This window comes from Paramormyrops kingsleyae, chromosome 11 (assembly GCF_048594095.1).
Source record: "Paramormyrops kingsleyae isolate MSU_618 chromosome 11, PKINGS_0.4, whole genome shotgun sequence".
Taxonomy (NCBI): Eukaryota; Metazoa; Chordata; class Actinopteri; order Osteoglossiformes; family Mormyridae; genus Paramormyrops; species Paramormyrops kingsleyae.
The window spans coordinates 25,821,338-25,845,703 of record NC_132807.1 but is presented as its reverse complement, the minus strand read 5'-3'; the positions used below and the strand labels follow the sequence as shown (position 1 = coordinate 25,845,703).

General features: G+C 46.1%; 3 protein-coding genes across 3 annotated transcripts; 1 reads left to right on the top strand and 2 right to left on the bottom strand.

The window, feature by feature from the left end:
- Positions 1-254: 254 nt before the first annotated feature.
- On the top strand, positions 255-4,474 carry larp6a (La ribonucleoprotein 6, translational regulator a). Its single transcript, XM_023819711.2, has 3 exons — positions 255-1,031; positions 1,967-2,180; positions 2,637-4,474. Exons 1-3 carry the CDS (start codon positions 316-318, stop codon positions 3,753-3,755), a joined length of 2,049 nt encoding a protein of 682 aa, XP_023675479.1. The 5' UTR covers positions 255-315; the 3' UTR covers positions 3,756-4,474.
- A 3,314-nt stretch (positions 4,475-7,788) lies between these two features.
- Positions 7,789-12,547, bottom strand: tm2d3 (TM2 domain containing 3). The gene is made up of 6 exons (XM_023819620.2): positions 12,360-12,547; positions 11,597-11,698; positions 11,351-11,511; positions 10,924-11,098; positions 9,960-10,035; positions 7,789-9,522 (listed from the first exon to the last, which is right to left on the bottom strand). Exons 1-6 carry the CDS (start codon positions 12,466-12,468, stop codon positions 9,357-9,359), a joined length of 789 nt encoding a protein of 262 aa, XP_023675388.1. The 5' UTR covers positions 12,469-12,547; the 3' UTR covers positions 7,789-9,356.
- A 3,554-nt stretch (positions 12,548-16,101) lies between these two features.
- On the bottom strand, positions 16,102-24,138 carry tars3 (threonyl-tRNA synthetase 3). The gene is made up of 19 exons (XM_023819682.2): positions 23,787-24,138; positions 23,369-23,467; positions 22,841-23,028; positions 22,215-22,338; positions 22,003-22,127; positions 21,792-21,909; positions 21,581-21,645; positions 21,402-21,480; positions 21,167-21,313; positions 20,660-20,758; positions 20,257-20,423; positions 19,562-19,724; positions 18,642-18,779; positions 18,424-18,501; positions 18,206-18,306; positions 17,776-17,880; positions 17,506-17,578; positions 17,091-17,205; positions 16,102-16,879 (listed from the first exon to the last, which is right to left on the bottom strand). The coding sequence occupies exons 1-19, from the start codon at positions 24,075-24,077 to the stop codon at positions 16,731-16,733; spliced, it is 2,424 nt and encodes an 807-aa protein (XP_023675450.2). The 5' UTR covers positions 24,078-24,138; the 3' UTR covers positions 16,102-16,730.
- Between the last annotated feature and the right edge of the window lie 228 nt (positions 24,139-24,366).

Sequence of the window (24,366 nt, the reverse complement as noted above, 5' to 3'; positions counted from 1 at the left end):
TAAGAGCATAATATAATAAACCACAGCGCAATCAGATAAAAACGGACCAGTAATTCAAGTGCAGTTCCAAGTTCCTCGTCCTTAAAATAGAAATCTTCCGGCCACCAGTCCGTCCCGAATGTTAGAGCTTATTATTCAATTTACAGATTTAGAAAACAATGATTGGCGCACCGCTTCCCCCTGATTGCACTCCATTGATGCCACTTAAAATGGAGGATTTACTTCATTACTTGGTTATAAAGAAACCACTTAGCCAACAGCTGGGTCTTTAAGGAACCAAAAAGAAAGAAGAAGAAGAGGAAGACACAGAGGAGTATGCATGCGCTGATATGCGTGTTTTTGCGCTGCCTTTCTTTGCTCGCTCCGTCCCCCTGGTGGCGTGGGGATGAGTGTGGGGGGGCGGCATGGCCCAATCCAAGAGCCCGATTCAAAGGGAAAAAGCCTCTTACACATCAGGAAGTGAGCGCGCAAGACACGTCCCTCCCCTTCGCCTCCGCCGCTCCTAGTCTCGTCTCGCCGGCCGCTGGCCCCGCGTCGCCCCGGGGCTCTCCGTGGGGCAGGATCTGGGAGCTGTGGCGAGCAGCGGAGCGCGTCCTGGTCGTCCCCGTCCACCTCTACCGGCGGCGTTGTCGAAAGGGACGATCGGCGGACACCCCGTATCCTCCCGTTCGCAACTCGGCCGCTGACGGGGGTGGCATCGGGCGAAGCGCGGCGGTGGCGACGGGGAGCGAGCGAAGCGCCCGCGAAGAGGAAGCGGACAGAGCTGCGGCACAAGCGTTAACGGCAGGCAGCATGAGCGCCATAGCGGCGGCGGCTGCCATCCCCGACTGCGCCGAGCCCACGCCGGATGCAGGTGACCGAAACGTCTCTACTGACAGTCAGCTGCAAGAGATGGGCACTCGGGTGCGGATAACGGTGGCCATCCAGGCGGCTGAGGATGAGGATCCCGGGGAGGACGCGCAGACGAACCACCTGGACTTAGCCGGAGGCAGCTGCAGCGAGGACGACTTTGGAAGATCGGATAAACACGGGTAATTTAAACAATGCATAACTTTTTTTAACATCGCAAAAAATCCCCCGCAGGTTAGGTTGCCCTATTGCTTGAGTTTCAGAACTATTTTGATCATGCTATTGAATGAGCAGAATTATGGTACCGCTATGATTTGTGTAACTTGTAATACTCGTATTGTTAAACCTTAAGTATATGTAACATTAACCTCATTGACGTAAATAACCAAACGGTCTTGCTGAATTAAGTCTGCCGCCTCACCTTCTTATACTTGTTGCTTAATAGCCTTGCGTCATGTCCTGCTATGCATTTTGTATTAATAGCTGACGGTACCGAAATACTCTACGTGCAATGCGTGTATTTTTGTATTACATTTCCGATTTCTCTGTAGTGTAGTCATCTCAGGCACGCAACCTATCTTTTCAGTTTCTTTCTTCGAGGTCAGGGCTTTGAGTTGAATCAAGGGGAAAAAAACCTATTTAGACAGAATGCATTCAGCGTAATTAGATTTTGCTGAGTATTTTCCCTGTACCTGAGGGGAAGTATATCATGAGTCACGGCTGGACGGATCTGACCTGAATGGTGCCGCTTTTGAGGTATCTGCGTGGGAGTTCTCCCGGCAGTCTGCTGTGGATGAGGTTTTCCCCTTTATACACAATTTTACAAAAGCTTAACTGTGGCATGCTTTCTGCTGTGACGTACGGTAATGCACTGGATCCATCTAGGCAGTTGGAGTAGAGCTTCCTGGGGGGGGAGGGGGGATGGTGAGTCATCCACTGAAGTCCAATTTAGAACTTGATTGTTTTTTGGTAGTAAACCTGTGGATGGATTCATTAGATAAATTCAAAATGAACTGCTTTGCAGTTCAATAGTTTTCCTGTGTGTGTGGCACTTCATGGGTATAATGGGTCACATTGGTGGCTGAGGTAACCTTTTTGTTTATGGGCTTTTTCAAAGCGGTGTGGGCACAAGTGGTGGGGAGATGGAGGAAGAAGAGGAAGAGGAGGAGAGTTGGGTTCCGCCGGATGCAGAGCTGATGCAGAAGCTGGTGGCCCAGATCGAGTACTACCTGTCTGATGAGAACCTCGAGCACGATGCTTTTCTGCTGAAACACGTCCGCCGCAACAAGCTGGGCTACGTCAGCGTCAAGCTGCTGACCTCCTTTAAGAAGGTACCGCCTGACAGCCACGCCCCCGTCATGAGACTGACCAATGGGCTAAAGCCTTAGATGACATTGGAATTTACTGCAGGCTGGTTTTGTCCCTCTGAAGCAAAGGCACTTATTTTGATACTTCCTGGCGTCATAGTTACGGTGTCATTTTAATACTGCATTTAGCTGTGTTTTTGTCTTTTTTTTTTTTTTATATTTTTTTAATGTCAGCGTGCAAAGCCTTAAACCTGCTGAGAAAGCCATCTGCAGTAATGGCAGAAACGAGTGCTGTGGCATTTCACGCGCAGCTGTGTCCGTCGCTGCGAGAACGAGTCGCCTAAACCCGAATTTGCCAGCAGGCGATGTTGCTGATCTCGAGAGAGTGTGGTGTCTGTTTCAGGAAGCACGGTTCTCACCGAACAGGATGCTTCTGCGTTTGCATCAATCTCCTGTTCTCTGCACGGCCTCTCGTTTCAGGTGAAGCACTTGACGCGCGACTGGCGGACGACGGCGCATGCGCTGCGGCAGTCTGCGCTGCTGGAGCTCAATGAGGAGGGCCGCAAGGTGCGCCGGCGCTCGGCGGTGCCCGTGTTCGCCAGCGAGAGCCTGCCCAGCCGCATGCTGCTGCTGAATGATCTACGGCGTTGGCCTGAACTGGGGACAGCCCTGATGGGAGGGGAAGGGGGCATGGCTAATGGAGGAGGAGGAGGAGCCGAAGGGGGTGGTACCACCCAACAGGAGCATCCAATGGAGGTGCTGCTGCGGGCCTTCGGAACCTACGGGCCCATCGCCTCTGTGCGCGTCCTGAAACCCGGCAAGGACCTAGCGCCTGACCTGAAGAAGCTGAGTGGCCGCTACACCCAGCTGGGCACGGAGGAATGCGCCATCGTGGAGTTCGAGGAGGTGGAAGCCGCTATCCGGGCTCACGAAGCAGTGGGTGGCGGCAGCCTGGGGGTGAAGGTGGTGCTGATTGGGACCAAGCCGCCAAAGAAGAAGGTGACCAAGGAACGGCAGAGGGACGAGGGCAGCGCCGCCAAGAACCGCTCCCTGAACAGCCGCGTGCGGGAGCTGCAGTACCAGGGTGACGACTCGGCCTGCAGCTCCTCCGAGACGGAGAGCAACCCCACCTCGCCCCGGCTGGCCCGGAAGGCACGTTCCGGCAACAAGCTGAGCCCCACGGGTGGCTCTGGCTATCAGCAGAACCACTTGAGCCCCACGGCGTCACCGCGCACCAGCCCCTGGTCCAGCCCGAGGGCCAGCCCCTGCTCCCAGCGCCGCGCCCTGTGCACTAACAAGTCTCCCCTGGCTGCAGAGGGCCGCCTAAGCCCCGATTCGGGACGTCGGTGGGCGGACTACTCCTCAGACAGCAGTGTGACTCCCTCCGGCAGTCCCTGGGTGCAACGGCGCCGCCAGGTGGCTTCCCAGGAGAACAGCCCATCAGGCAGTCCGATGCTAGGCCGCAAGATCCAGAACGCAGACGGGCTCCCGCCAGGGGTTCTGCGCCTCCCCCGCGGGCCTGATGGTACCCGTGGTTTCCACAGTGGCTCCATGGAGCAGCGCTGCAAGGCTGTGGCCCCCCAAACCCCAGCTGTGTAAAGTGGGAAGTGCCATACTTCTTGATGACGCCCCCCCCCCCCCCGACCTTGCCCATTAACTTTGCAAAAATAACTTCTTCCTACCCCCTGGACGATGGAATATTTTTTTATTTTTCTTTTCTATTCCAGTATATAAAGTATGGCAGATCTGTACCAGCACGTTTTGGTTTGTCTACATGTTGACTTGGTTTGTGACCTGTGATTATATGCTATCAATGGCCTAACTGCAAGACTTATTTTTTTTTTTCTTCATCCTGGTTTCTGAGAAATCCTGACTGTTAAGAACTCTTATCGATTTGGGGCCATTTGCTGATTCATTGGCTTTCGTGTAAGAAAGGGACCTCAACTGACAGTGACACACGCACTTTGTCAATGTCCGTCTCTAGATGGATGGCTTATCGACGGAAAGCATCAGCGAAGCATTTTCCATTGACCTTTTGCAAGTTTGACTTGCTGTTTGAACGAAATCCTTTGTCACACCAGTGGGGGATTCTGTTATCCCTTGCATTTCTTCCTTTTTTGTTTTAATTATTATTTTAATTGGTGTGACTTTTTTTTGTGTGGAGCATAGGGTGGGGGGTGGGTGTGGCTTGTTGGTAATTTATAGGCTCAGTTGTGACTGGGGGGGTGTATCATGTCTGATCTGGGCCAATGAAATGTGTATGTGTCCTTGTAAAAATAAATACTTTAATTGGCACCCAAAAGTCTTTTTGGTCATTACCAAATACTTGGATCCCTCAGTATTAAAAATGCCAGTGTGTGGGTCTCTCTCTCTCAGAATTCATATCCATAGATCTAAATGCGTTAATTATTCTGTAAGGTGCTTATTTACAGATGAATAGTATAATCTTTAATGGAAAATACCCCTGACACACTATTGTTTAAAATTAAATGTGGATCATCACTGGCATTGGTTGCATGGTGGAACTAGGGCCTTCACATAGTAGTAAGTTTTTTGTGGGTTTTTGTTTTTTTACTGCATTTTTCCCTTTTGGCTTATTTAATGTGCAGAAAGTGATTTCCCAGAGAGGTTTGGGGTTCCTGCTCTCTAGTCCTGCATCTCAGTGACTATAGACCAGGGTTTGCTAGTCTTTTCCAGAAAGGGCCATTGTAGGTTTTTACTCCTTAAGTAGTTTACTAATTAGAGGACTGATTGGCTGAAGAGATCTCATACTGGGTCCAAACAGCTGACCAAAAAATTACCCTTAAAACCTGCATACACACGGGCCCTTTGCGGATGAGACCACCCACCCCTGCTACAGAACTTCAGCACCCATAGTGGGGACTGGCTATTCAGCTGATATAGCTTTAAAATTCTCCAGCGTCGCCCAGATCTAACTCATGAGTCGTCTTCCACAGCTTTGCTTCCTCTTCTGAATCTGCAATGCAAAATAGTTCCTCACATCGCATCTCCAACATCAAGTAGTTTTAGCGCGCCTAGGTCTGACAAACTCTGGCATTTGCCAGTGACGCAGGTAATGAACATTGAGTCAAACGCAAACACCCTCCCTCTGTACAGTGTATTGTTTGCAGTGAGCTGCTTCGCAGTACCTTCAGGCACCATACGTTCACTTTTATAGAATAGAATGCATTTTTTAAGTCATAGTACAGGTACCAAGTACAATGGAATTCAATACCTGCATGCCTGTATACAGGTGACTGAGCTTTGTGTCATAGCACAGGGCCAGCCAAGGGGCCCAGAGATATTGAATATTCTGCTGGTCATGAGATTCAAACTGACAACCTTCCTGACACAGCCAGGCAGGAAGGCATAACGACCCCCTAACCTGAAAACAAGGTACTCCTATCACAGGCAGGAGAACATTGACATAATATGAAAATTTGCAGACTTTCCTAGCTCCAGATTATTAGCATACAGAGAAGGCAAAGGTAACTCGAAATCAATAAAATCACGATGCAGTATAAGGAGACAACCCACAGTACAGTTCTGCCATAAATGCACTGGATTTGTGAGCCGCTGCATGTGTTTGTGTGTGTGTTGTGTCATGCTGCTGGTGTGACAGTGTGAATGTGGGAGAGGCAGTGTGAAAATCTGTCTCCAGCTCCTTCATCAGAGCATGTTTCTCTCTCGCTTTGACCCTCCCACGTCTGCGTTTGTGTGTGGAGATGGGGGAACTAAGAAAATTCGACCACGCCTGTGCAGCATGCAGCAGTTTAAACAAGTTCTCAAATTCTTTCCCTTGAAGTAGAGCTCAACGTAAAAACAGCCGTTCACTACCAACTTGTTGGATTGGAAAGGTCTGTAAACAAAACTGTGAGTAAGAGAACCTCGTGCTCTCCATGACTAACCTATTTTGGCCGAATAGCAATAATGAGCATATAATAGCCTAAAACTACTTTCTGTCTCTAGGGCTGAAAAGCTCTTTGATATAAAACATAAAAAACTCATAATCAATCAAGGTCTTCTCTCTGTGTTAGACCCGTGTGACTAAACATGTCGTGTAAAAAGAACACTACAAAGAAATATAGGACAAAATCATCTAAAATATGAAATGTATAATCAACCGTGGGGAAAGGCTCAGCAACGTACCTCAGCCGCACCACGAGCATCATCAGCTCCTATTAAATCTGTCGGCACAATTTTGGACCCCTTTCATGGTTCTGCATTGGTTTGTACACTATAAAGAGTGCTGTCTGTAGCCATTACGGAAAAGACAAGGCTTTGAAGCTGACTGTCACACACGTAATCCTGCTCCCCAAAGGATTCAAAGCATAATGTCTTATGAATCCTATACTGGCTTCCTTTCTCACTTTCTTCAGAGGGTCATTGTTTCGACGTGTTTCAGAGTTGGAGAGAAAAGCGATATTTATCTTGGTAGCGGTGCAGTAAAAGTTCTCCATACCTAACAATTTAAATTGTTTACCTACACTGGTAATCAAAGTAACTCCCTGTCATATGGCTCTACAGATGATCCAACACAGAACATAAATTAACAATGGCGTTGCCAAATATCAGCATCAAAACAACATAATATAGTTTATAGTTTGCCAGCTCATGAAACAGAACACAAACTGTCAACTGGCCTTCTTACAACCAGCCATTGTGTCATAGTATCTGCTGTCGTTACAAGCAGTATGATAGATTGCAGTAAATATGTCAAATGTTGAAACAATCCAACAATATTATTATTATTATTATTATTAAGAAAATAAAATCTTTGATATTAAGAAAATTGAAAAAAAAAAAAAGATAATTATTATTAGTATTATTAGTATTAATAATAATAATACTACAAAACCACTAGTCCTTTCATTTTAAAACTCAAGTACTCTGGAGAGTAACTTTCTACTTACTGGCTCCCTCTTGTGATGTGTGCAGCTAGACAGCGACTGCGCTTAGCTCTGTAAACAGTATTAATCTAGCTGATTAGTTTTCACCACATGATACGACCAGACTTGACAAAGACGATAAATCCAAATCCTTGAAGAATAAATAACCAGCGTGTGATCAGACGTCCACGGCATAATCTTTTTAAGGATGATAATTGATTTTTAACACTGCAGTTACATAACACTATGAACGAAACCTTCTCAATCCAAATACATTTGTATACTTTAGTGCCTCGTTTCCAAGCACATATTTCCTTCATTGCATTTTATTTACATATTTCAGTGTAGTAAAATTTACTTTATTTACAATACTTTCTCACATCAAGCTGGGCACTGCCAAACTAATCAACAGCAAAGTGCCCACAATCATAGCAGCACCATGAACCAAACCACGAGTACCATCGACACCTACATTTCTCCAATCTTCTGTAACACATGCAAATTTTTATGGCCTGTAGCGATTTTTACTTCGCTAGGGCACACAGGAGTCATGTTAAACCAACAGGGGAACATTTAGTGGTATATCTACAGGGCAAACCTGATGTTTTTACATCATCACAAACATTTTAAACGCCGGACTGAAGGCGAGGACCTCCACTGCTTCTGGCCAGGAGTTTCCACGACGTACACAGGCTTTAGGTCCCTACCCCAAATATTTCTGCTCAGTTATGCAGGTCACCAGATCATTTTCACACTTTATTTATAATTTGCACAGAGAATATTTTCCTGAAATGGATTAACAAACGGGGAGGAAGTTCCAGAGCAAAGGCGAAGCATTTGGTACAGTAGTATTACTATGCATAACCCCAACTGGTTGAGGTCCACTGGAATTAGTCGAAAATGTATGCAAATGTTCATTAGAGAAACAGTCCTGAGGTGCACACAAAGTTCTTTGCTTAAGTGATGAGAAGCTACTTGAAGCTGCTCTAGAAATTCATCTCGGCGAGGCCACATTCCCCACATAACTGCCAAATTAAGTCATAAAAGCTACACAGATTTTCCAGCGATTTCTGGCTAAACTTCTAATTCAAAACAAACACTCAAACACTATAGATATTTTGACCAAAATCCACCGTTTAAAAATAAAGATCAGAAGACCTGATGAAGTACTGGGAGGGGAATCAAATTTAATTGAGTTTCTCCAGATAAAAATCAGCATTGGATTGTTGCTAAAAACCACTTAACTGACATGTGGCTTTTTACCGACGTATGAATGGAGAATAAGCAGACAGCTTCATAGCCAAAAAAATAACTTTAAAAGGAAACAGCCAAACAAACAGGAAAAACATAAGTTAAATTCTGTACATTAGACTTCCCAGAAGTCTTTTTAACACGAGTAGAAAAACTCAAAATTTTAATTTCCAGTACTTTTATATATAAAGGTGAGATCTTGAGGAAAACAAAGTTACTAAGTCATGCACTGGACAACAGACTCAATAACACATTTATCCTTCTTTGCTATCATTCCACTAAATTTTACACAGATGCTTGTAAATCACATCAAAGATTGTTGCACTTCCAAAAACTGAACCGTGAAAAGCATAATGCCACAACCATTGTGTTAGAAAATGAGCCGCTTGGCTGGAAGGTCCAAAACGGTCTTCGCCAAATACCTTGATGTGGGTAAATTCACCAACTAGCAAAATAAAAGGAAGAGCATTTTTTGCCCATAACAGTCTGAAGAACCATCCTGTTGTCTCAAATCCCAGAGAGGATTGTGACTAACAACTCCACGGGACAAAAACTACATCTCGTATCCAAGATTTCCATTTTAGTGCTTCCAGCTGCCAACTTGGATATCTCCTGTCCACCGCCCACCTTTCCATCGATCTAGTGCAGTTCAGCCATCTTCAGTGCTCATTTTCAGGGACTCCACACGCCATGCACTCCATGTCACAAACAGCCCACCTCTTGCTGCCTCCGTCACCCCCACCCAAGCTGGTGACTCTACGCACCCGGTGAAAAGACATCCGATCTCCGACCCACGGATTCCGGCTAACCTCGCACCAGGGTGCTCCACCTCCTCACTCCATGGTGGGACACACAGTGGGGAGAAAGGAAGGCATGCTGAGGAATGAGTAGGCCCAGTGTAACAGATTTCCCATAATGCTGTATTTTCCCACGGCAGATGGGACTGGAGTCTGCTGCAGTGGGTGTTTGGATAGGAAGGCGTATGTGAATGGTTGCATGTTGATGGAGGTGATTAGAGTCCAAAAGGGTGGTGATGGTGGGGCTGAGGGAGGGTAAAAACTTATATGTAGAGGGAGCCGTCTGCTGGCCCCACATATCCCACTCCAATCAGTAGTACATCTATCAAGGTCCATATCCCCAGGCCACCAAAGCTAAACAGCTTTCCAAGGCCCTCTCGCCACTGACCCAGGTAGAAGCGGTCCGCCCCAAATCCACCCAATGTGATGCTGCAGGAAAGCAGAAAGGGAAAAGTCTAGTTAAGCACTACTCTCTCAGCCCATGATGGTTACATTTTTGTTGTTTCACAGACATTTAAGAAAGAAGCCTTTTTTCACTGGAGCAATTCCAGTTACAAACCAAATTGAGGGACAAAAAGAAGCAGCACTGATGGCCACCTAGGACTCAGCATCCATGTGCTGACTTCAGAGAAATTATTCAGTAAATCTAAAATAATGTTACCCAGTTACACAACAGGATATTTCACTGTAGAAACTAGGTTATTCAATTCTGACTATTCTGTCTCAGCCATTAATCACTATGATCCTTGCTTTATTTATAATGGGATTGATAAGTTTAAGTGCTGCTGTAAGCTGTGAGGAAGAGATTTACTTCTTTCAAAAACAATGCAAAGAAACGGTCTGAAATAAAAATGTGGGGCAGGTACCTGAGTGCCAGGGCAGTGGACCACTTGTATCCTCCGGTCCAGTTGCAGAACAATCGTTTTGAAAACTCCCTATTCCCTGCAAAGTGACAGTTGTGTGATTACCACAGCTAATATTGCAACAACGTGGGTCACAAAGATTACAGGAAGCTGTAAGCGACTGATCATTTCAAGAGTGTTTTGACACATGAAGTAGCCACAATGTCTGTTTCATTTTACCCAAAAGGTATAAATGGACCAAGGACAAGTGAGTATGACACATGATCACTGATTTGAAAGATGGGGTTTCAGGTAAAAACCTGTAAGCTGTCCAGTATATTCTGAGCAAGACAAAATACCACCATTAGCACTACTACAGATTACTAGTACGATGCACAATCATTTTGGATGAGACACTACCAGTCAAAAGTTTTTATAAAAACAGATTTTCTACATGCGCATGTTATTCACTTAATATTTACTAGAAATGCACTTAATATTCTTTGCTAACAAATAAATTTAAAGTATGTTCACCATTTGAGTTACTTTATTACCAAGAAAATGTCACATCTTTGATTCATCAAAGTGACCTCCTTCAGCAGTTATAACAACAGAAAAAAATTATGGCATTCTTTCTACAATGGACGTTAAATACTGCTCTGTTTCATGGGATGAAACAGTTAACTAGTACATTTAAAGTTAAAGGACAGCCTACAATTTGACTGCCATCACCACACAACCAGGTAACAGGATGTCAGACATTAACTGTTACACACTCTTTCCATGTTATAAAGCAAATTTGTTTCATTTGATATATTTTCATTTATTGTTGTTCACTTAACTTTCCAATGCTTAACAAGAATAAAAAAATCTGCATTTTATGAAATAAATGGAAAAGTGGTAAAAACAAGACATATGTATTATTGCCCTGTGTGTGGTTTGATTACTGGGAATCCCCACCCATGTGACTCGCAGAGTCGGGACTGACCTATACAGTGTACGTGCTCCAGGACTGTGCAGGTGGCTATGTAGCGCTTGCGGGGACAAGACACAGTCATGCAGTTGTTGGAGTTGGAGCACCGGTAGTGGGAGGGGTCCAGCTGCCAGCAGAATTGGCAAGTCAAGTTCAAGTTGAAGTTGGTCTGCGGCTGGCCTGATTCCCCCTGGAAGCAGAACATGACACTTCAAGATAAAAAAAATCACTGAGCGGGGGGGTGGGGGGGTTCCTTGAAAATTCACCACACGGAAATGCATGACTCCTACTTTTCTTGATATTTGTTAGAAATGTCATACTTCTTGGTCAGGACCGATGGGGAAAAAATGCAAGTATTGCAAAAGAAATTTAAATCTAAATTATTGGCCCAGACAAATTTCATTCTGGCTACAGCCCTAAATTAGACAGAGGCCACGCTCACCAGGCAGTGGACGCCACTCCTCGCAGTGCAGGAGAAGGATGCTGGCTTGCCGTAAGTGCAGTTTGTGTGGTAGGTGCAGTTGACACAATCTGGAGGCAACTTACTGCACAGACCCCTGCTCGGGCACTTGAACACGTAACTAGTCACAGCAGGGGTAGTTGCTGGAGGAAGAAAAATAGCGTGTCATTCACAATATGTATATACTGTATACACCATGTGAATCATCGGAGATAGAGCAACACTCACTGGGGACAGATGATGGCGTCACAGGGCTTGTGATGACTGGGCTTTGCTGGGCAACTTGGCTGGAGGGGGGCTCCTGACTGACATGGGGGGAACTCAGGTACCCTGGGAAGTCAGAGACAGCTCCATCACATGACAAATGCCTACATAAGCCTAAAATGCATACTAATTATTAGACACGTTTATGATCATTTGAAAAATGTTATTCTATTTTTGTTATTCTGGATATTTACATGATCTGTATTTACATGATCTGATCTCTAATCGTAGAGTGCGCTTGGCTTCACAACTGAAAGCGGACTCCTTAGCTAATTGCTACAACCATTATGATTGCTACAGATTTACTATAGCCCTGCTTAGCTCTCGGTTACACATTTAGCCATTAGATATGATCAACAGCTGCAGTACTTAATAGATATCGTTACTGAAGATGACCAAGGAAGACAGCCTCAACAGGCAATGTCTGACATAGCCAGCTAACTAGCTAGCGACATTATACACAGGTAACTCAGCCTTATGACTTTAAATCATCAGTCTTAAAATATGACAGTTTAAATATCTTGGACTGAATTCTTCATCTGACGACAAGTACAAATAAAGATGACTAAACGAGTTAAACGGCCGTTTTGTTTCGGCCAATTAGCTAACTAGTCAGTTAGCAGGTATGCTAAATAGCTGATACTGAAACAGGTAACCTGTTTAGGTACCGCAAGTAAAACCAGCAAATAAATTTCAGTTAAGGCTGTGCGGCTGACTAGTTACTGACCGTTAACCGAATTGAGACAGAGGTCCAGAAACACCAGCAGCATAATCGCGTAGGCCTTCATAGCGCACCGGCCTTGCCGTGGGAGCCGAGCCTGACAGGCGGCCGCCATCCTGACACACAGCGCACGCCTCGCGCAGCAGCCTCGCGCAGCAGCCCCGCCCCGAGTGCCGCGCGCCCAGCCCTCGCTCCGCCCACGTCACCGCGTATTAACACTAGCTTTACTATACATCGGAGAGAATTTGCGTTAATTCCTTGCCTCTTGACCCCCTGGGGTTTGTCATGCTGTGGCAATACACATCAGCCACACCTGAGAGACCGGCAAATTTGCATTTGACTGCTAGCGCCACTGTCACAGAGAGGTGGGGGAGGGGTTGTTCTGAAAGCACAGGCCTGGCTTTGCTTGAGCAAGAAAAAGGTTTTGTGTCTGACCCTCATTGGAACTTTGGGCAGTGTTTATGTGTGTGTGTGTGTGTGTGTGTGTGTGTGTGTGTGTGTGTGTGTGTGTGTGTGTGTATGTATATATATATATATATATATATATATATATATATATATATATATATATATATATATATATATATTGTTTTTGCTCCCATTTTTCATGAGCTGAACTCAAAGATCTGAAAGATTTTCAACATACACAAAAAACCCATTACTCTCAAATATTGTTCACAAGTCTGTCTAAATCTGTGTTAGTGAGCACTTCTCCTTTGCTGAGATAATCTATCCCACCTCACAGGTGCTGATTAGGCAGCATGAATAATGTACAGGAAAATGGGGTACTTATTTGCAAATGCACCAATGACAAAAGCAGCCAATGGCAGGACTGTACTGTGTATAAAAGTGCTGCCACAGAGCTGCATGAATCATTTCTAAACGTGATTCCTGAAGAACAACACCAGAATGGCCCCTCAAGACCTGCCACGCCAGAAAAGATACACTGCGCAAGCTGCTTTGCTTCTGATGCAGGAAATGGATGACGGCGAGTCTGATGGCGGCGATGTTTCATTCGCTGTAGATAGCTCTGATTTGTCATCTGATGAAGGCACCGACTTTACAAGTACGAAAGAAGAGCCGTGGTATAGGGAAGAGAGATGCCAAGCCAAGCCTGACTGCAAAAGATGGCTCAGTTTGGGTGCATCAAGAAGCCGGACAACAATTTGAGACAGTGCATAGCACATCCTTCACTGCCAGCAGTGGACCCACAGAGTATGCAAAGCGTGAAGTCACCAGCGTGCTGCAGAGCTTCCTGTGTCTGATTGACATTGGGATGCTGCTGACCATCAGAGAGTGTACGCTCCTGCAAGGCCGCAGAACAAATCCCGAATGGAACCTGTCAGTGTATGAATTGATGGCTTTTCTATCAGTTCTGTTTTTCAAAGCAGTTATGTCTCCAGTTGGTGCCATGGTGGACTCCTGGTCGGAAGACTTTCTGGTGCCAGCAGTCAAGGAGACAATGTCCAGAGACCGCTTCATTAGAATTATGGCAAACCTTCGCTTTGACAACAAGGACACCCGTGCTGAGCGTGTAAAAACCAATAGATTTGCAGCAATTTCTGATATCTGGTCACGCTTCACTACAAACTGTGTAGCAAGTTTCTGCCCAGGACAACACATCACAATTGATGAACAGCTTTTCCCAACAAAGGTCCGTTGTCCATTCATACAGTACATTGCCACCAAGCCCGACAAATTTGGAATTAAATTCTGGATGGCCACAGATTTGGAGACGAAATATGTTTGCAATGTATTCCCTTACTTGGGAAAGGATCCTGGTCGTCCCACAGGTGAGAAGCTGTCAGAGAACGTGGTGATGCGTCTCATGCAGCCATTCCTTGATGTGGGCAGGAATGTCACAACAGACAACTTTTTCACTTCATTATCACTGGCACACAGACTGCTTCACCGTAACACCACTCTTCTTGGCACAATGAACAAAGTCCGGCGTGAGCTTCCACCTCCAGCAAAGGACACTGCAGCACGGGAACAATTCTCCACATCGGTGTTCAGAAGTGGCAGTGTGTCATTGACAGTGTATGCTCCAAAGACAAAGAAAACAGTGTGTGTTCTGAGCTCCATGCACCAACACGTGGTGCCCGGGGATGACAGAAAGAAAAAACCAAACACAATAACAGACTACAACTATATGAAGTGTGGTGTTGATGTTTTGGACCAAATGGCACGCAAATACTCGGTACGAGCAGCAACACGCAGGTGGCCAGTTGCAGTGTTCTATAATATGCTGGACTTGGCGGCAGTGAATGCCTATGTGCTCTACAAGGCATGCACGGGGTACACAGGTACTAGAAGACGGTTTCTGCATCGTCTAGCCATGGAACTCCGAGGGCGATTCATGCAGGAAAAGGAAATGCAGAAAGAAAAGGCTTCTGCTGCTGCTGCTGCTACTATAGCCGCTGTTGCTGCTGCTGCTGCTCAGGCTGTTGTGCCAATGTCCTCACCCACATGGACAACGCAGTGCCAGGCACAGCAGAAATGCAACAAGAATCGCAGCAAGTTTCGCTGTGCAAAGTGCCACAAGTACACCTGCGCCAAATGTAGGGACCAGGATTACTGGGTCTGTACAGCGTGCAAATAAATAAATCACATAAATAAATTTGTATTTCAATTTGACTCTGAATGTTACCCGTTTGGCTGTTTTTTTCATTTCATTTTTTAACAAATAAAACACATTCTTGTTCTAAAACATTCTGTGACAGTTTTTCTTTCATAATTGCAGTTTAGTCCGTGTGTGGGACATTTTGTGTGAATAAGGTACACAATCAAGTCACTGCTGTGAATGTTTCTCTGTGAGTTAGAGAGTTCCGGGCTGTAGGTGAATGGTGTGAACAACTGCAAATACCTTACCTTGGAGAGTGTGAACGGGTAATTGGTGCGTTTACACAGCAATTACAGGAGGACAATGGACTGGCTCAAAATGCTAATTTGTCTCCAGGATTATTTTTTGTCAGTAAAGCTAGTGCTAAAGCTACCTACAACAATGACGTGGACGCTTATAAGATAAACTAAAGCTAGAAAAAGCATCCCATAGGGAAACCCGATTACGAATATTCTGGTGCGATGCTGTCGGTAATCGGCATCGATTTGACAGCGTCTGATAACAGTAACAAAAGTGCAAGAACAATAAAAAGTGCGATGAAAGTTATACCAAGACAAATGCTATGTGGAATTTTGTTGTGGTATGTGCATATTATTGTAGTCTGCTGTATAAGTGCACTGTATCAGGGGTAGGATAATTATCCCTTATTTTCCCCTAAGAGCAAGCAGTACAGGGATCATGGCCTCAAAGAAAAACTGGAAAATGATTTTAGTGTCATGGAGTGAAAGAAAGGAAAAGTAAAAACTGAGACAGTCAAGTCATACTGAGATGGTAAAGTCATATAAATTCGATGCCTTCTTACATTGCCAGGGAATTTTTGTTGTTGGGTAAAACATTGTCTCAGAACATTATAAAATTTTTAAAGGTATACTGAAAAAAAAGCCACTGAACAGATAAGCAGTTAGAAAATGAATGTGTGGTAAGAAATGATGTAATTCGTTAGCAGACTGAATTTCTCTCGTGTTGGACAGCATCGGGGATTTACATGTAAGCTGCCAGTACTGTACCTATTCGTGTTGTACACAAAAGGTATCAATCGCAGACGTCACAAAACAACCGGCATCGAAAAAGGCTGCCAATACATCAGTATTAAGATGCAAAACAGAAGGGAAAAAAACACAACACTTTGCACTGAAGGAGTTTATTCCCTTATTCCCAGAGTGACGGGGAGATACAGGGTTTCACTGCACAATTCTTTGTCCCCCCTCATTATGGCGTCACTGACAAAAGGCAGACAGTATAGATCTGGCAGAGCGACACAGCAAGTCTGCTGCATCTATACCCAGCAGTGGCATTCTGCCAACATCTCGCATAACATCTTACATTCCCTTCCGATCAGCATTTGGACAAATATTACAGCACAAAATACTAACCTGTCTGCACCCTTTATTTAACTTTCATTTTACACCAAACTTTTCTAAAAACATGCCCTACGCTCCATTCATGGAATTTAGTCATGAATAAACAACTGACTGTAGTGATGCTGCCTCAACACCTGGGCTGACAGCATTCAGTCAGATTGTTGAGTAACAGCAGTAACACTGATGACATTATGTGTCAAAATTACGTTCCTCTCCTTGCCATCCTGAGCCATTATATCTTGGTTCTGATAAATCTGCACTTCCTGCTTCTATTACTCTGTTTTTCTTCCAACTCAAACATCGTGAAGTCCCTCAGATCTCCAGGTTTTCATCCCCAGTCTCAGGGAACCCTGCAGCGGCAGGTAGATCGGGATTAACTCCTTGCCCCCTTCCTCAGAACTCCTCCTCTGCACATCTGCAGCGCGACTGCTTCAGGAGGCTCAGTCTGGCTAGGACCTCTGCCACTGGCATCTCGCCGTGGACCTTGTTGTCCCTCGTCCGCACGTTCACGCTGTTCGTCATCTTCTCCTTTTCCCCCACCACTGTCATAAAAACAGGTTGACACAGTGACAAAGGGTGTTTAACTTTCTGCTCCGTAAAGGAAACTGTACCAGAAGCACCATATTAAATTGGCTGCCACACAGCACAGAAAGGAAACAACTGCATTACACTCAAATGACTTTTACTATGTTTAAGATTTTATGCTTGAATCCCTCGTGCCTACTATTTTGACGGAAATCCGGCTTCTCTTACCCAGAATGAAGTTGTACTGGGCCAGCTGGGCATTGCGGACTTTCTTGTTGAGAAGGCAGCTGGAATCGAGGTCAGCATCTGCCATAAAGCCGGCCTCCACAAACTGCTCACACACCTGAGTGGCAGAGTAACGTTACTTCAAATACGGAGTTTGAATCAAGAGCAGACCAGACATGACACAGACGTGGGGGGGGAATGAGGCTTTGAAACCCAAGTGAGTGGGATCATCACACACTGTCAATCACTAGCCGACTTAAAAATCCCTTTGTTCACGCTGATGTTCTAAGTGGGTTAACCCAAGCAGAGACTGACAGAAATCCTACCCAGCAGGACTTTGTAAAGCCTATGTACTGCTACACAAAAAGAGAAGCTTCTGGAAAAGCAGAACAGACAATTAAAGGCGTAGGAGGTGTACCGCTTTGGCGTATTCCTCAAAGGAGGGGTTGACTGGTACCAGCATGACCTGACGTGGAGACAGCCAGAGAGGCCTATGGAAAGATACAGACCACCTGACTATGATCTGAACAATTTTTACACTATTTTACACTAATTTGGCTCAATCACACAAAATGTGAAATTTAACTAGACCTGTCAACAGAATGTTCAGTTAAACACATGCTGGCACACTAACACGCACAGAAATGTCCACACCCTGATCATTCTTCTGCTAAGGTGTAACACTCACCACTTCCCAGCATAGTTCTCAGTGAGGATCGCTATCATCCTCTCCACTGAGCCCAGGATGGCACGATGGATGATGACCGGCCGTGCCTTGTCATCCGCATCTTTCCTGCAGGGACCGTGGACAGCAGGAGTGACTATGGCATTCAAGCATGTTCCCAAGGCTCAGGCTGGGCACTGTTGTCAGTCGGAGTGATGGTTCACAAAGCTTTGTTTAGCCATTTGCCGTATTTTTTTGAACCCACTAGATGGTGCTCTTGGTTTGCATTGGAGCATCCTTTGACTCCTTTTTTTGAATAGAGAGCACCATCTAGTGGGGTCTAAAATACAGCAAATGGTTCATGAAGCTTTATTTGGCTATCACTAGTCAGAAGTCTCAACTCACACTTTATGTGTGAGCCATAACTAAACAGAGCCCACGTCTGAAGACTTACCCAACAAAGCTGAGGTCAAAGCGTATTGGCAACTGAAAATCCAGCTGGATGGTGGCACACTGATGGTATCGTCCAATGGCATCCTTGATCTTAATGTCAATCTGAAACATCACACCTACACATTGTCATTACAGGGCCAGATACCAGAACCTTGATCTATGTACCAAAACAATACATTTCTAGAAAAAATTCCAAATTCAGAGAAAGATCAAACCCACCTTGGGACCGTAGAATGCTCCATCTCCAGGATTCAATTTCCATGGCTCCCCAAATTCATTCAGGCTGTTCTCTAATTGCTGTGGACAGAGAATACAACACACACTTTAAGATGTACACAGAAAGTCTTCTACTGGCCAGCGAAGCTCACAGTACTGCATGGGGTGAGGATCACGCAAGCTTTCGTTTTTTCCAGATAGGATCTCCAACCCAACATTACCTTCTCGGCCTGGTCCCAGATAGCAATGTCACCCAGGAACTTCTCTGGACGTGTGGAAAGGAACAACTGGAAGGAGAATCCAAAGACATCATACACACTGCGAAGGAAGTCCAGACATCCCTTCATCTCCATCTCGATCTGTATGAAAAAGAGCAAAAAGGAGTTAGGAGGAGAGTAACGGTGAACAGGACGGTGTCAGTGGCAGCAACCCAATGCTTTAGAATCCTGGCCTGCCTGAGGTCAGTTCTTTATGATTAGGCTTAATTGAATGAATGACGGAATCATAATCTTGTTTCTCTCCAAGGGCATTTTCATAAACCGCAATAAAGTAAACAGAAATATTTCTTGATTAAAAATGACTGGATATTTCTGAATGTCACTGATTTTTTTTCCCCCCCGAGCGAACACTGTTTTATTCATTATATGTAAATTAACCAACAATTACTCATTCTTAGCTCATGGAAAAAAAATCAACGAAAGTACTTAGAAATAATTGCTGTCAGCTATTCAAGTTCAAATTTCACAAATTATCAAATAATTTGGGAATGTTTTCACAAGCATGTCTATAAACAGAAGTTGTTTGTTTTAGCAATTTAAAAATTGTACCACCTAACTCATCAACTGGCACTCCAAAACAATTTAAAGCATATTTTACATTACATTAATTTCTCAAATCACACCTAATTACATAATAGCTCACCTGTACTGAAAACCAAGACAGACGAGTAACAACATTAAACTAAAACATTCATACCAAACGAAGACTAATTCACTTGGTCATGCAAACTTCTTATTCATCATTCTGACAGTTCTGCCCAGTGTAAAATGCAGCTAATCAGTAGTCCCTACCTTCCAGAGAGTATAGATTAAGGGATCAGGAGACAGATCATGCATCAGGCCTGCTGGCCTGGCCTGCTTACCTGCTCCATGGCGCAGAAGATGTGGGCATCATCCTGCTGGAACCGCCGTACCCTGGTCAGGCCCGTCAGCGTCCCCGACAGCTCATTGCGGTGCAGCACGCCAAAGTCGGCCAGCCTCAGTGGGAGCTCCCGCCACGACCGTGGCCGGTGGCTGAACATAAGGCTATAGGAAAAGGGAGAGTGCCATCACAGATGGGGTTACAAATAGGGCTGTATGGGTTTTCCCATGGAAAGTCGGAATATTTTCAGAATTCCTCAGTTTAACTTCCCATGTAATGGAAAGTTTCTGGAAAGTTTCAGCAAATTTACCACCCCTTCGCAACCCTAGTTACAAATAAGCAGAACAGTTTGGGAGGGGGTTTAATGCCTTACAACCTGGACATCAAGCTCCACATGATGATGGAAAAGTCAGAAAAGCATGGCATGCTGGTTAACAAATTAGTTAGAAATGGAGATGAGTTAACCAACTCAAACTACTGCTTTAGCAGACAGCTTCATCACTAAACAGCTTACAATACAGGCAACTGAAAATTCACAGGGAACAAAGATTACCATAAGAACAGAGCATTTCCTGGTAATTGAACTGGCAAACTTTGGCTTCCAAAACGTAAAAACAACAATCTTGATTCTTTGCACAAATGTAGTCATAGAGCAACTGAAACTTAGCGTGAGGGCAGAAACGCTATCACACCCACCAATGTCCGGGGCAGTTCATGGGCTTGAGGGCAAAAATGTCCTGCTCCACGGGGAAGGAGAACATGTTCTCACTGTAGTGTTGCCAATGGCCAGAGGTCTCCCACAGCTTGCTGTTGTAGATGCTGGGGCTGGCCACCTCCTCGAAGCCCCTCATCCAGTATTCTTCCTGAGAGAGAGACAGCATCAGCGAGCAGCAATGGAACGGCCACGAAAGCTGCCTCATCACACGACACCACACCCACCGCAGCATGACACACAAGCTAACATGCTAGCACGCTAACACAAGGCTCATCTGGTATGCTGTCCCGTCTTAGCGGGAAGCCGAGAATCCGACCAAAGACCCTGCACGAAGGACCCAGCGGTCACAGGTGGGCACCGAGGGTCGGTAGATCACTGCTTCACCTTGATGAATTCCGTGAGGGTGTTGTACAGATAGGCCCCCCGGGGAAGGAAGAAGCAGCTCCCAGGGCTCAGTTCATGGAAGAAGAACAGCTCCTGTTCCTGCATCGGGAAGAACGGGGACATGCAGACTGTGGGCGAGCGTTTGGTGATTGTGCCGGAGGAGCATTCAAAGTGCTAGTTAAGAAAGACAAAACTCCTAAAGATGTGATACATGGAAGCTTCTCATTGGCTGACAGCGTGTGGCAGTCGTGCCAAGTCATGTGAAACGATGAATATGACCAGTGTAATAAACGTAAAAGGAATATGGAAATGAATACATCAGGTTTTGCATAAAAATTAGAGAAATGTTTCCTTGTCAGCCACCTGCTGCATGTCCAGCAGGGAGAGTGGGGTGAGTCAGTCTCAGGACCAGCTGGTGCAGGCAAGACTGTCTGGCATAGCGTGCTGTCGGTCAGAGGGCTCCCTCTGCTGGTGGCCTCAGGAACAGTGGCTAAGGCTAATGGCTACCTTTCCAATTTTGCGGTGATCCCGGTTCCGGGCTTCCTCCTGAAAACGCTCCCACTCCTTTAGCATCTTGGTGTCAGGGAAGGAAATGCCATAGATGCGCTGCAGCGTCTCCATGTCTGAGCGACCTTCCCAGTACGTCGAGGAATTCTGAAGGCGTGGCGGAATGACAGAAGCCACGTGACTTCACATAACAACGGCAACCGCCGAAACAGCAGGCGGCATACTGGGGACACACCTTGTAGATCTTCATGGCTTTGATCTTTCCAGTGTGTCGGACATGTGGCCCTCTACACAGGTCGATAAGGGGCCCGCATCTATCACAGGAGACAGCAGAGGCGGAAATGAGATGATGTCATCTAAGATAGTGTCCGGTACAGACTACAGATCGACAGCCAGTCGCAGGGTGTGTCCTACCTGTACACTGTAGTGGTGGGGGTGGTGACCTTCTCATTTAAAATGCGGCACTTGAATTTGTTATACTGAAATACACACAAAATTAAACTAGGTGTAAAATTTTCTAATAACTTCAGCAGGAAGCAATATCCACCAACAGACTGAGGAAGGTGCAGAAGAATTAGATTAACGTTTGATGGAACAATATCCAATAGGGAGACAGTGTTCTCACCTTGAACATCTGCAGCAGCGTCTCCTTGCTGATCTCCAGCCTCTCAAAGGGCTGTTTCTCCTTCATCACAGTCCGGCAGATTCCCTCCAGGGCGCCGAACTCGGTGCTGGAGACCCCCCTGGCCAGGATACACGAATACGGGGGCTCAAACCGGAGTCAGGCAGGGGACTCGGCGGATAAGGGACCATGTCACGGCTCAGGGGAGCCTCACCGATGTCCGTCCAGGAACATGTCGTAGTAGAAGCCGTTCTCGATGGGCGGCCCGTAGCACAGGCAGCCGCCGTAGAACTGCTCCATGGCTTCTCCCAGGACATGGGCGCTGGAGTGCCAGTACACCTGAGAGAGAGGGGAGGAGGAAGAGGAGCCATGGGGCAACGGGGAAGGAAGGTGTGGATACGACGGGAAGAGGAGGAGGACACCTACGGCCCGGGCGTCTTCATCATCGAAGCGGAGCAGCTCCAAGGCACAGTCCCTCTCCAACGGCCTGTCCAGGTCCCACAGTTCACCATCCACCCGCGAGATCACAGCGCTGTCAGCGAGGCCCTGGCTGAGAGAGGCACCGCTGATGTATCTGCAGGTACTGCAACGCTGGAAAGCCCCAGTCTGACAGAGACTCTGTAAGGGTGTGGCTGAGACCGCACTGCTGCACCAGTTACCATCACTATGTCAGTAGCGGCCTGACTGGGAGAGACGCCAGTGGCATATCCAACAGCCAGTACCTGGTACTGAGATTCCCTGCCACTAGGGGATGAGAGCAGCAGATGCTGTAACTCAGGCAAACATAACATTTTATTTATTTAGTAGACACTTTTATCCAAGTGACATACATTTGAGAAAGCAGGGTCACACAGGCCCTGTAGCAACCGGGGGTTAAGAGTCTTGCTCAAGGGCCCAACAGTGAAATTACTCAACTTGACCCTGGGATTCGAACCAACAACCTTCCGATTACAAGCACAGTAGTCTACCCCACTGAGTCACACACTGCAATGTGGAAATGACGTACAGGCTGTTTATGGGCTTCTACAGACTCTTCCACACACCCCTGGTACCTGATTTTGCAGGCCAGCTGGTAGGGGCTGGTCACCCAAGACTGGGCCTCCATAGTCTTGCCATCGGGCAGCTGCACAGTGATGGGCTGGCTCTCCACGGCCCGCTTGGCCAGCAGGGCATCGCTCTCCATCTTCAGCTTGTCGTACAGTTGCAGGCGGTCAGCGACATAGGCAGGCCAGGGGTGTGGCTGAACACAGAGCACAGGCAAACCAGTCAGACCAGAGCCACTGAGAAAACCTGAACGAATAACGTGAAGCAGACAATCTGAATACAACAACATCCAGTTTAATACGTCTATGACAGATAGGTAATTATCTGGGGCTGACGCTGGACACACCTCTAGTTTAAATAAATGGATAACCAGCTTAATCAACGACATAAGTCTGCTCACGATACCTTGCCAAGGCGGAACCCCACAACTTTTTAGACACATGCTGTACTACTGCTAATAATAATAATAATAATAATAATAATAATAATAAAATAATAATAATAATAAACATTTTAACGAATGCTAATGCTTATACCTCTTTCCTCTGAGGAGGTACCTTGTTCATCCCATTGGTTTTTTCAGTCTTTTCCGGCTTTTGCTTCTCATCCTTCTTTCTTAGAGGCACAGTCTGCACCTGTGACAAAACAGTCCAGAAAGATACTAAAATGAATACGATGTAGGCACGCACAGATTTCGCTACTTTAAAACTGTGAAGCAGATATTCAGCAGGCGAGAGTTTAGCAGTTTTTGAGAGAAGTACTAAATGATATAGAACCGCTATTCCGACTATCAGAGGCATTGCACCCCGATGGCATTCAATGACGGGCTATTTCGAGACACCGGCTGTCACTTGGACGATCTGTGCTGCGGTGCTGCAATCGCGATAAAGGGCAGCATTAGGGACGCTGGGACACGCTTAGCGGGGGGCGATCGGCGTCCGCTCCGGTGCTTGCCTGGGTCTTTTCTCCCTCCTTCTCCGCCTGCTTGCCATGACATTTTGCGGCGTGCTCCTGGCCTTGCGCTCCCATTTCCAGCTCCGCCTGAATCCCCCGTCGCAGATGTACGATGCGATACTTGAGCTTTTCATTTTCGGCTCTCAGGCCTTCCAGCTCCGGGGACGGGGCGAAGCTGTGCGCGGCATTCTGTTCACCGCACAGTCCTTCCAGCAAACGTTTCACCTCTAAGCTCAGCTGTTGTATCTGCTCCTCCTGAGCTTGCAGGCGCGCCGCCATGCGGTCCGCCATCTTTAAATGCGCGCACTGAATGACGGCGCCGGGACTCCGGGTTCTACTTACTAAGGCGAATGAAAGTGGCCACACGGCGCCCCCTTGCGGTTGTACAGTAAAAATCTGAGGATGCTATATAATTGTACGCGACTAAACTCAATCAAATGAAAATAACTTAAAAATCTTCCGTGAAAAATCATACTTCTATATAGTTTTCGTATCCTCTGCTGCTCGTTTTTTATTACAGTCCTATATATTTCTGGGCGTCCTCCCATTGACTTTATAACTAATTTTTTTATATTATGCT

Excerpts from the sequence above, each read along its gene's own strand:
- tm2d3 (XM_023819620.2), bottom strand. The coding sequence starts at position 12,468 with ATGGCGGCCGCCTGTCAGGCTCGGCTCCCACGGCAAGGCCGGTGCGCT. Across the intron at positions 11,099-11,350 it reads GGAGTGGCGTCCACTGCCTG|GGGGAATCAGGCCAGCCGCA; the intron begins GTGAGCGTGGCC and ends TTCTGCTTCCAG. Across the intron at positions 9,523-9,959 it reads TCCACTGCCCTGGCACTCAG|CATCACATTGGGTGGATTTG; the intron begins GTACCTGCCCCA and ends GCTTTCCTGCAG.
- larp6a (XM_023819711.2), top strand. The coding sequence starts at position 316 with ATGCATGCGCTGATATGCGTGTTTTTGCGCTGCCTTTCTTTGCTCGCT. Across the intron at positions 1,032-1,966 it reads GGAAGATCGGATAAACACGG|CGGTGTGGGCACAAGTGGTG; the intron begins GTAATTTAAACA and ends GCTTTTTCAAAG. Across the intron at positions 2,181-2,636 it reads TGCTGACCTCCTTTAAGAAG|GTGAAGCACTTGACGCGCGA; the intron begins GTACCGCCTGAC and ends CTCTCGTTTCAG.
- tars3 (XM_023819682.2), bottom strand. The coding sequence starts at position 24,077 with ATGGCGGACCGCATGGCGGCGCGCCTGCAAGCTCAGGAGGAGCAGATA. Across the intron at positions 20,759-21,166 it reads ATCACCGCAAAATTGGAAAG|GAACAGGAGCTGTTCTTCTT; the intron begins GTAGCCATTAGC and ends TTCCCGATGCAG. Across the intron at positions 16,880-17,090 it reads CCAGTACAACTTCATTCTGG|TGGTGGGGGAAAAGGAGAAG; the intron begins GTAAGAGAAGCC and ends TTTTTATGACAG.